Consider the following 12,194-nt stretch of genomic DNA (forward strand, 5'->3'; position numbering starts at 1 on the left):
CGTCCGTTGGACGAATCCGAGGCATTGCCTGGGCTCATGTGAGCAGGAACGGGGGACCAAAATCTGTTTGCCGCTGTGTACGAGACCGGCAACCTTAGGATTCGCATCCTTCGGAGTTTCCAATTCTCCCTAAATTTAACCCTTTTTTTAAAACTTTGAAAAGCAAGCGGATTCTAATTGGGTAGCGAGCGCCGGATTCCCTACGACCGTACCTCTTTTTTTTTTTATCATTTGAGCAAGTTATCTGCTAGTATTAGTTAATTAATAAACTAAAAGACAAGGGGTGGCTACCTAAGAGCTAATTTTAATTCTACAACCCGAGGTTCCACAGCACACACTTCACCGTCCTTAGTGGATTCGACTCCGGTCTTACCGGGTATTATGCTACATCGATTTCAGCCCTACGCTTGGGGCAACCCATTATTTTAGGTCTAGGAATCGGTTAAGCAAGTCGTCACTTGGGTTTGAAAGTCCGACACCCAAGGAACCGAATTTGAAACACTTGCTACGTTGTTTAATTTGAAAAGATGAAGGCACCAGTCCGTCATAACCATATCTGGGTTTGGGAGCCATGGTACAAGAGGGGAAGTGTTTTAAGGCACTCCTCTTCGCCCAATCCGGAGATCGGTCTTTACTTAGGCATGTTGCAAAAATGTTTGGAATTCTTCTTTATTAGTCAATTTTAGCCAATTAGGGCAGAGAAACAGTTTAAAAGGGATTAAAGTTGTAACGCATTTTGCAAGATGTGATAGATAGTATGGATGCAAAAGCGATAAATGGGATAAAGACCAGGTTCTGTTTAGCAGAGCAAACCCGATGCACTGTTTTGAATTGACGTGCACAAGAAAGAATCTACATGCACTGATCCAGTTCACGCGGATCACTGCATGTGATTCAAACATGCGCACGTGCATCCCACACTGGCGCGCGTGAGTTCACTTTGCTCGCAACCTCTGTTTTTATCTCCATTTTAGGCTTTGGAAGGACCAATGCACACTCAAGACAAACCAAGCAGTAAATAGTATTTAAACTACACAGTTTAAAGGTTGAAAAACCTAACTGATGAACAAAACACCTCATAAACATTGTGGGGTCAAAACAATGGCCTAAGGCCAAGTCACCCATGCAAGAGCAACGCATTGGAAAGCCAACAGATCAAGAACACCTACTCGCGTTGGTTGGTAACATGTGCGCACCCATCCAGGCTTTTTCCAGTACTTGTCCTTACATGACTAGGGCTCTAGGACATGTCCAGATAAACCCCAGTTGGTGTTTCAATAGAACAGAAATAAGTATTGAAAGGCAAACTAGTAGTTTTAACATAGGAAAGCAGTAAACTGGTTTTACATGCTCATAGATGATGATCCATGGAAAAAACAACATAAAAGGACAAGGTCCTTGTCCCTGCGTAGATCTACGCGCGCCGCCACAGAGTGGCACACGCGAGCCAAGGACCAACGCGCGCAGGTTCATTGTTCACACAGTTTTTGAACCTTGCTAGCCTTAAAGTCAGGACTGGTATTGATTATCAGCCGTGACCCTGCTAGCCCCTCTCAGGGATCAGAACAGAAAGCAATACAAAGGTGTTATACCTTTGATTTTTGAGTTTGAAAGAGTAATTAAAATTGAGTTTGAGGATTGGGTTTGAAAAATGGTTGTGTGTTGGATGGTTGTATGCTTGAAACCTTTTTTTTTCCAACCCTTTTGAAGAAAGAGGGAGGGGGTATTTATAGAGCAAACACCCTCCATTAATAGAAACCCTCCAAAAATGGAAACCTTTTAGAAATGGAAAGTATAAGGTTGGCTGCAACCTTAACCAGCGCGCGTAGGTTGTGAACGCGCGCTCGCGGGTCCAAATGATCACGCGCTGGTCAATGGTCAATCATGACCATTTGACCAACACCTGGCACTTTGACCCGCACGCACTAGTTCGCAACCAACGCGTGCTAGTAGGGTTCTGGGAAGTTTATTGGGGTTTCAAAGCGCTCAAAGCTCAATCACTTATCATTCCCGGGGTGTTCTTAATTCATTTCATCATCGGAAAATCAAAAATCAAAAAGAAAATAAACCAATTGAGAGACCCAGATTGAGATGTTTACACAACCCTTAGGATATGTTAATGGAGCTCAATTATTAGATAGACATGATAAGAATAATGGAGAATGTCTAAACCTTCCATTATCTGGTGCTTGTCTATCAAGCTACATTACGCAGGACATTAATTCACTTTCATAGTTGCAAAACCTTCACTCCAAATTGCTCAATTCCCATGGATTTCCAAACAACCCCGTTTCGCTAAGATTTTTATTTTCTTAAGTACTTATTTTTCGTTTTACGAGATGAGTCATTCTTTCACTATACATCAACTTTAATTTAAAAATAAGTACTTATTTTCCTTAAAAGAACGGGCCTAACTCATTCAATGTACCAGAATAAAACTTTTTGTTTTGTTTCATTTTTTTACGTACTTGAACTTTTTTTCACTTGTTGTAACGATAGATTACCAACCCCCACTCCTCAAAAAGAAAAAAATGTAATGTCAATATGAACAAAAACAAATTATAGTAATTCATCGAGTAATAATTTGGAGTGGCGGATACAAAAATCTAACACAGTAAGGGCACACTATATATCAATTATATATTAAATCGAGCATAATAATTGTATGTTAGTAAGAAAAAAAGTTCTACATAATTTTGAACCAATCGATGCAATTTAATATCGATCAAAAAACAAACAATATACTAATTAAAAGATATACTATGACCCCTCAATTGAAAAAAAATGTCATCTTCACATCACTTTAAATGCATTACAGACCAAGAACAGGTGGTCCTAAGTTAAATTCGAGGTGCGCAGCTGTAGGTCCCGAAAATAGCAAATGTTAGGAGCCTTTCCTACTTTAGTATACTTATTATAATAGTCCAACTAAAAAGGGTCCTATCGTTAATCTTCGTTTTAGGCTTGAAAAATTCAGTACAGACCTGGGTTTTTTTTTCCACACTTTTCTACTATTGAGACTTACCAAGTTACCATGCAATTACTTCTACCTATAACTTGTCTAGAAAAAATAGTGGTTGATCCCAAATCACCAGTGAAAATATTGTCAGCATCTCCCATTTTCTTCCCCACCGACGTTTATTATAGAATTTACCAATGTGAGTGGTGTACGGAGTTGATAAACCCCACTTGGAGTACTAAGGGCACTTTGGTCATAATATTTCTTGGTTTCATTTTGCCAACTTCCCTATAAATTCCTAAGCGAAAACAGATCGAACAACAAGTCATTGAGACAGAAATATTACAGTTGTCGGTAGAATGGGTTCACATGAAATGTGTCTTTTTGTTCATGTTTTTCTCTTTCTTGTGTACGCATTTGCTTCTGATCAATATTCCCAAGCCCAACGCGCGCGAGCTCCTAGCTTCATGTTTCGCTCTCTTTACTCGTTCGGAGACTCTTTCGTTGATCCCGGAAATAATGGCTACATACCAACATTTGCTAGGAGCAATTCCCCCCCTTACGGTAATGATTTTCCGGAACGAATTGCCACCGGAAGGTTTTCAAACGGACTGTTGTTCCCCGATTTTCTTGGTGGGTTTTTCGAAATGGTTTAAATTCTCTGATTATTTTTGTCGAAAATTCAATGCATTTTTGTGGTAATTTTGTTGTGTTTCTTTTTTTTTTTTTTGGAGTGCAGCATACTACATGGGTGTTGAGACTTACCAGCTTCCGTACTTGGGCCCAGATATTGATTTTCAAGACTCAGTGACCGCAATCAGTTTCGCCTCCGCCACTAGCGGATTTGATCCCAACACTGCCAACAAGACCGTCTCTCTCTCTCTTTCTCTCTCTCAATCCGGCTTAATCTGCACTCGAAATTGCCAAAAAAATTCTACTGCCCTTTGATTTCGAGGCTACGCGGATTGGCTAAAATATGATTGTTACTAAAAAATCCCATATGTGATATTTTTTTTTTTTTATATATATTTTTCAGAACGCAATCCAAATGTGGGTGCAGCTGGACTACTTCAAAAAGTACAAAGCCAGACTCCAGAAGAAAATGGGGAAGAAGAAAGCCAATAATCAAATCAAGCAAGCCCTGTTTTATGTCAACGCCGGATCAGACGATTTCGCTTTCACTTATTTTCAGGATGGTGCCGGCGGGCAAACGAGACAGAGTCCTCGTGAATATGAGCAATTCTTGCTGCCTTTTATACAGCAATTCTTACAGGTTTTAATATGAGTATTAGTATTATTGCTGCAACGGAAGGAGACGACGTCGCTGGGCTAAAAACAAAAATGGATTGGGCTAAACATATATGGATTGGACTGAAAATTTACATATAAATTTTTTAGCAAAAATACATAAATACCCCCTCAACTATTACTTTTTCTTACACAAACATTTAAAATTGTCCATACAGACCCTCTTAACTACTGGAAAGGAAAAAAATGCTAACTCCGTTAACGGAATGGAGGAAATTACTAAGATATCCTTTTTGTAAGGCAAAAGTACATAAACACCCCCTCAACTATCACTTTGTTCCACGGAGATCCCCTAACATTTATATTATACCCTTATTCTATCAATCGTTGTTCTAATCGTGTTTTTTCGTTTTATATAATTTATTTTTTCCATACATCAATCATTTTAAAGAGAACCTTCTGTATATAATCCTAAAATTACATCTTCACTTATTTCATCCATAAAAGATCGGATTCTACCAAAAATAGTGCAAAAACCGTGGAGCCGCAGTGGTTCTTTTGCTGATAAGAAATGAGAATGGAAGAAGAGGAGGGAAAGGATAGAGGTGTGGGAGAAGAGAATTGGAGGAGAATGTGGTGGCAACCGGCTACTGCGTTGCTTTTCCCATCTATTTTTTTGTAACTTGTTTGGGTTCCTTAGAGAGAGAGAGAGAGAAAGAGAGAAAGAGAGAGAGAGAGAGAGAAGGTCGCCGGAGTGAGACAAAACCAGTGGTCAGTTGGTGAGGGTATAGAGAGAGAGAATAGCTTAGATGGAGAGGGAGAGATTACTTGTGGCTGTGAGAGGGGAGGAGTGATTACCTGTGCTGGTTCTGGGTTTTGATTGGAGGTTGTTTGTAGAGGGGAGAAAGATAAAGGTTTGAGTGGGTGTATGTATGTAATGCAACAAGGGTATTTTTGTCTGATTTATGGATGAGGGGGTTCATCACAAACGGTTTTGAGACGGAAGGGTGTCACTTGGGTAACGGAGATTAGTTAAGGGAGTCTGTATGGACAATTTTAAATGTGAGGGGGTCCCTGTAGAAAAAAGTGATAATTGAGGGGGTATTTATGTACTTTTGCCAATTTCTTTTTTTTTTTTTTTCCGGAGCTCACCTGGGCTACAGCCTATGCCAGCCAAAATAACATACTCCGTAGTTCCTTTGTTCCCACTGCGAAAACGCAAAAAATTGAATTTTCCGAATTTTCCTTTTATTATCTATCTTACAGGGATTATTGGACCAAGGGGCTGAAAAAATCGCGGTAAATGGTCTCCCACCGTTGGGTTGCATCCCTATTGGTATCACTCTGCTTCCTAAAAATCCAACAAAATCTCAAGTTGACATTAGTCCGAGGAAACGCAAGTGTCTCGATTATGTGAACGACATATCGAAAGATTTCAATGCTTTGCTCCGGGAAGCTTTGGAGGAACTGCAGAGTCAATCGCCGAATACAAAGATTACCTACATCGACTTTGAAAAATCGCTACTCCGAATTATACAGAACCCATTTGATTACGGTTAGTACGAAAAGGCAAAAAATTTCATAAGGAATATGAAAATCGATATCTATCTCTCTGTTGGAAGTGATTTTACATGCAATTCAAGATTCCCGTCAAACTTTAGATGAAAAGTATAATCAGGCATAAGTTAAAGGCTTCGTTCTGCTAACTAACTAAAAGAAGTACTTATTGTTCAACTTGTTGAAAAGGGTTTTCCTCTTTTACAGGTTTTACCGAGGTGAGCAAGGGTTGCTGCGGGACTGGACTTTACGAAATTGGGATACTATGCAACCAAACAACTCCAGTGTGCGCAGATGCGTCCAAGTACGTGTTCTGGGATGCAGCACACCCAACTGAAAGGGCATATGAAATAATTTTCAACAGCAATGTAGCAGCCATTGATGGAATCATTGGGAGCTAAATTCTGATCATCCTTGTCGATCGAATTTAAGCACACGAGCACAAGTGTTTATAAGCACATAAATATTACCAAGAATTTAAATAATTTGCGATTCCGCAAGTGCAGTGGGATAATGTACCATGTTATCTATCAGAATCAAGAAATATCATGTTGGTTAAGCTTCAGGAAATTAAATGCCTTTGTCAAGTTTTCCTTAATAAAATTTTATTGCCGATAAAAAAAAAAAAAGCTTCAGCAAAATGCATTAGATTTGTCTTGATTTTTGGAAGAGAAGATGCAGAATTACTTGCATAATTATGAAAAATTGCGGTACGGCTCTTGTGTACATTGCGGTATTTATATATGTATATAAATTTACGAACTACTATTTTGGGTAGCTACAGAAATATTTGGTATTACTTATATATTGGAGAACTTTCTTTTTCTTTTGGTTGTAAAAATTACTAATGAAGTGTATTAGGAAAAGTCTTTCAAAATTAGATAATTAGGAGGAATGACGTCTAGATTATGCTATGCCCTTTTGTTCTATCCTTTTTTGTCCAGTTTAATTTTTTTTTTCCCTTCAGCATTTGTAAAGGAAGGAATCTATGCCAAATATATATTCCGATCATCTTTGTGTCATTCTGAGTTCATCGAATTAATGTGCGCATGCATGCAGTGGAATATTTCAAAAAGCAAAGCATAGTTAATTTGCCATAGATGCATGAGAATTAATAGTGAGATGGCCTTCCAATATTTTTTTGTTGGATTTCCTTTTCTTATTCCCCGTTTTTAATAAAATTTCATCTTTTGTTGATAAAAAAAAACAAAACTCAGTACTTGAAGAGTACTCTCTATTAAAATAGGATTCGTTCCATGCATCAAGCATCATGCAATTTTTGTTTTGATCTCATTTGAAATTAATTAAGAAGTCAAGAACCCTCATTGTGCATAACATCTATTCTCCCTTTTGGGACTCAATCGTGCTGTTGGTTCTATATCTAAACCCTGTTTGAGTAACCACGGATTGACTGAATTATATAAACAAATTGTGAAGAATATTAATTAATTCTCCACTAGTTTACAATTATTGGTGATAAAAGTCGAGGCACAATAAAGTGCACTGGGGGACAAGATAGGTACCAGAGAATTTCATTACACAATATATTGCATGGAATTTCATTAAATAAGCTAGTATGAAATTTCATGTCTTCGATCTTTGAGAGAATTTGATCAGCTCGTCCGGCTACCTACATAAATAGGATAGCTCTATTTCTTTGACGAATACAACAATAGTCAACCCCAAGGGGTAATTCAAGTGGCAACAGAAATGAGTTGTAAATTCAGACATTTTGAGTCTGAAACTTGACAATTTCTTTGAGCCAGCTGACCGCAAGAGATAGAGAAATCTCTTGTAAATCTTCTAGTCCCGGGATGGATGATCTATCTTTGATTGGACTAGGAAGGGGTGCAATCAATCAAGCGTAGAATCTAATACATGCAGAAATTAAGAAATTAACAATGTTATTTTCTCAAAATGAGAGACTTATGAGAATCTAATATTGGATTTGTAGGACCATTATTAGATTCTATACCTGATGTTATGAACCGTGAGGGATTAATGAAGATAAATCCCACCGAGATTGACACCCTAGCTACCCCGACTAGTAGCAGAAATATAATTGGCAAGCCCCAAGGGTTAATCCAGTTGGTTGATGAGTTAGCTTCCCATATAATTGATCGGAGTTCAATTCTTGGGGTCAGGTCATAAGAAAATAATTTCTTGCACGTAAATCATCTAATCCTAGCGTTGATGGTTTGCCCTTGACCGAATCGGAGAGATAAACTGAAAATTATTAATTACGTACACATCTTGCCATCTTAGCTCTTGAATGAATAATGAGGGCACTGATCAATTTTTGGGTTATATTTATATGACTCATGAGTGCGTATACAGAATATTGCTTCATATATGCATGTAACCTTAATTTGATTAATGTTAAGCGATGGAGTGAAATAAAGGAGACCAACCTATGCAAATTAATGCAAGTCTTACTAATTTTAACAAGGATGATTTTTAACCCATGGGATCTAGACGAGTCACCTAAGTAATGGTTGGAAAATAACAGATGTATGCATAAGGTTATAATTTTAGTGAGTTTCTTGGGACACCTTTTTTTAATAACTATGAGCTCAATTTTTATTTTTTTTTGCTTTTTTTTTTTGTTGAAAATAACTAAATTCTATGCCAATATTTTAAGAAATTCTACAAGTGAGTGGGGTCAAGTGACATAGACAGTGTATTATTTGCACGAATCTACCAAGTCATGATCAACGTTACCAAGCATCAAGCTTAATTTGCCTAAATTGTAAGATATCTAGGCAAAGAACCTCTATTTGCCACCCTAAGTTTTGCAAGTACCAAACCCTTTGAATAGGCTGAGGCAAATTAGAATTTCAAAGTAGGGTCAACCAAGGATTATTTGGGTGTAAACTAGTCCCTATCCATGGTGAAAGTTGCAAGGCAGTGGGGTCACCCTGCCTTGCATCAACGTTAATCACGCCCCTGCATGGCTATAAATACCAAAGCAAGAGGAAGAGGAATCATTGAGAATTTGAGACATGACCTACTCTTGCAAGTTGCTAGCTTTCCAAACCATCGAATGTCTGTCTTCGTTCTTTTGTTTCCTGTGTGGGTATTTGCTCCTGAAAATGCCCGAGCCCAACACTTGCAATCTCCTAGCTTCACATTTCGGTCTCTGTACTCTTTTGGAGACAGTTTCGTCGACCCAGGAAATAACAACTACATTCCGACATACGCGAAGAGCAATTTCCCCCCTTACAGAAGCAATTTCGCGGACCGAATTGCCACTGGGAGGTTCTCAAACGATCTGTTGGTCGCCGATTTTCTGGGCCGATGATTTTGAAATGGTTATAATACGTATATTGTCTTTGTTGAAAGATTTTGTGTGTTGGACTCTGGATTTTTTGTGCTAATTTTGCTACGTTTTTTTTTTTTTGGTATTGCAGCATATTACTTGGCGTTAAGGGGTACCAACGCTCGTACATGGGCCCGAATATAGATTTTGAATACTTGGTGACATCACGCAATTAGTTTCACATCAGCCACGAGCGGATTCAACCCATTGCGCGCATTCGGAATAAGTTATCTATGATTACTTGGTGTATTGGCACCGTTCATGCACAGATTTTCATTGGCTTTCAAGTTCAAAACTCTTGTGCCACGAAAAAGAGAAATTAGATTTTTTTTATGTTAACCACACTTACTACATGTTTGCGCCTAAAAAAGAAGAGAAATAAATTCCAATGAAGTGAGATTAAGATGTTTGGTTGGGGCAACCATTGAAACAAATCCTCTATTTCTCTAAACCCTTCTCTCTATATGCTGGTGAATGTATTCTTTTCGAATCAAATTAATCAATCAAGTAAAGAAAGTGTGTCACCAATTACTGTAGACGGGTATGGTTGGTGTATTGTTTTGAAAAACGTGACATGAGCACAACGGCACGAAAAAAGCACAAAAAAAGCACGGACACGTAACAACATCTATTCTAATATACGAAGGGAGATCATCTCTATATGCTGGTGAATGTATTCTTTCCGAATCAAATTAATCAATCAAGTAAAGAAAGTGTGTCACCAATTACTGTAGACGGGTATGGTTGGTGTATTGTTTTGGAAAACGTGACATGAGCACAACGGCACGAAAAAAGCACAAAAAAAGCATGGACACGTAACAACATCTATTCTAATATACGAAGGGAGATCATCTCTACATGCTGGTGAATGTATTCTTTCCGAATCAAATTAATCAATCAAGTAAAGAAAGTGTGTCACCAATTACTGTAGACGGGTATGGTTGGTGTATTGTTTTGGAAAACGTGACATGAGCACAACGGCACAAAAAAAGCACGGACATGTAACAACATCTATTCTAATATACGAAGGGAGATCATCATTTGGTGCGACCTTTTTTGGAAGCCATGTCTTAAAAGTATTTTTCATTTTTAATCTTAAAAGAAAATGATAACAACCTTTTTCGGAGTGCGTATACAGAATATTGTTTCATAATATGAATAATGTTAAGCGATCGAGTGAAATAATGGAGGCCAACGTATGCAAATTAATGCAAGTCTTACTAATTTTAACAAGGATGATTTTTAACCCATGGGATCTAGAAGAGTCACCTAAGTAATGGTTGGGAAAATAACAGATGCATGCCCCTGCTGCATGGTCTATAAATACCAAAGCGTTATCGAATGTCTGTCTGTCTTTGTTCCCCAAACCATCTCTTGCAAGCTGCTATATATCTATCTCCTTGAGTTCCTATTACCAAAATTCTTGTTTTCTTTCCAATCGACGGAGAATCGATGGAAAATCGTATCGTAAAGCTTGCTGGAATGTGGGTGTGAAAAGTGGAGTTTGGTTCCTTGCCGTATTTCAGAAGTGGATGAAGTATGGAAGAAGATTAACAAAATGGATTTTATTAACCCTCAAAGTAGAAGAACAATCAATCGAGATGATTGAGTGAGCAATTACAAGTTAACTCTACTCCTAGAAAAGAAAAGATAAAGGCCTGATTGACGTTGTTTGTGTGTGTCCTTACAATGATGCCTAAAAAGGCTATTTATAGGAAAACAAATATGCGCAGGAAATAACTTCTCAACTTCTTCAATACTTCTCATTCTCCTTTGCTTCCACTTGTCCAAATAACTTCCCACTAACATCAAAGTGTGTAGGAGTATGCCAAGTGTTCTTTTCAACCGCCAAGTAAATAGAGATACGTCAAGTGTCCTGCACATGTTATTAAAATACAAATACAAAAAATAATAATAAAATAGGTTGCATTTCCATAATTCCCACCTTTCGGCCGATTATCTACGGGCGGTGAATATATGGTCCAAACAATGCCCCCCTTATTCATTTGGGTGAAGTGCTAACGTAGCCCAAGTGAATAATGTAACTAGCTTTGAATCACCCCTCTGTCGATATCGACGGGTGATAACTTATTATGGTGTAAATAATTTGCCCCCAAGTTCATTTGGCAAAACCAAATAATACTGGGCAATTAACGATTTTCACATATTTTTAAGGGGTTCTTTTGGTCCGTAAACATGATTAAAGTTTCTAATCAGGGGCCAATATTTGCTGGCAAAGCCTTGTCCATAATCGACAGACATGGCTTAAAATCGACAGAAATTTCCTATTATCGACAGGAACAATTGGCCACTATTAATATTAGTATCTAACACAGAAGTCTTTTGTCATAAGACTGTATTTGTAACTACCCAAGAGTGGTTAAAGCAATCTGCAAATCAAACAAAACCATACAAATTACTTTGGAAATCCATCCAAATAACGTCCCCTTATTCATTTGGGTGAAGTGCTAACGCAACCCAAATGAATAATGTAACTAGTTTTAAATCAACCCTCTGTCGATATCGACGGGTGATAACTCTTTACGATGTAAACATTTATGCCTCCAACTCTCGAAGAGATTTAGATAAATTTTACATAACTTTTTCACTTTTCGACTGAAACAACACAACCTTGAAGGAATAAAAATCACTGTCGAAAATCACATGGTATGGCTTAACAGATTGCCTCTGTCGAAATTTTTCTTTGAACTGAATCCTTACTGAAAGGAAATTGGAAACGTGGTCTGTCGATAAAAATGTTGACAGCCTAAAATCCACACGTATTTCAACCAAAGCCAAAATGAAAGGCTTTCAAAAATTCATCCCTCTTAACATCCGAACAACGTCCAACATAAATTCGTATTGAACATATGGTTGTTCATAATTTGCAGCCATGATTGGCTTGAACTCGTACTCCATGGGCAAGTTTTTACCATTCTAAACCCGTATAGATGGAGTGGAAGAATCATTTTCTATTTGACCATCGATGGCGTAAATTAAAAAAACTCTAGTTGAATTATCTTCACGACTTGACTTGCTTCGAGTTTCAATTTTCGAGCCACTTAAGTTTTATAATTGGCTCTTCTAAGGATGAGTTTGCCCCCCAAGTTC

The 12,194-nt window shown here is 37.9% G+C and overlaps 1 protein-coding gene across 1 annotated transcript; it reads left to right on the forward strand.

Moving 5' to 3' along the window:
* The first annotated feature begins 3,284 nt into the window (after positions 1-3,284).
* Positions 3,285-6,393, forward strand: LOC131326736 (GDSL esterase/lipase At5g45960-like). The gene is made up of 5 exons (XM_058359602.1): positions 3,285-3,592; positions 3,699-3,829; positions 3,996-4,232; positions 5,474-5,762; positions 5,972-6,393. The coding sequence occupies exons 1-5, from the start codon at positions 3,319-3,321 to the stop codon at positions 6,163-6,165; spliced, it is 1,125 nt and encodes a 374-aa protein (XP_058215585.1). The 5' UTR covers positions 3,285-3,318; the 3' UTR covers positions 6,166-6,393.
* The last annotated feature ends 5,801 nt before the right edge of the window (positions 6,394-12,194 follow it).

The sequence above is a fragment of the Rhododendron vialii genome, chromosome 5a, assembly GCF_030253575.1.
Source record: "Rhododendron vialii isolate Sample 1 chromosome 5a, ASM3025357v1".
In the NCBI taxonomy this organism is placed as follows: domain Eukaryota; kingdom Viridiplantae; phylum Streptophyta; class Magnoliopsida; order Ericales; family Ericaceae; genus Rhododendron; species Rhododendron vialii.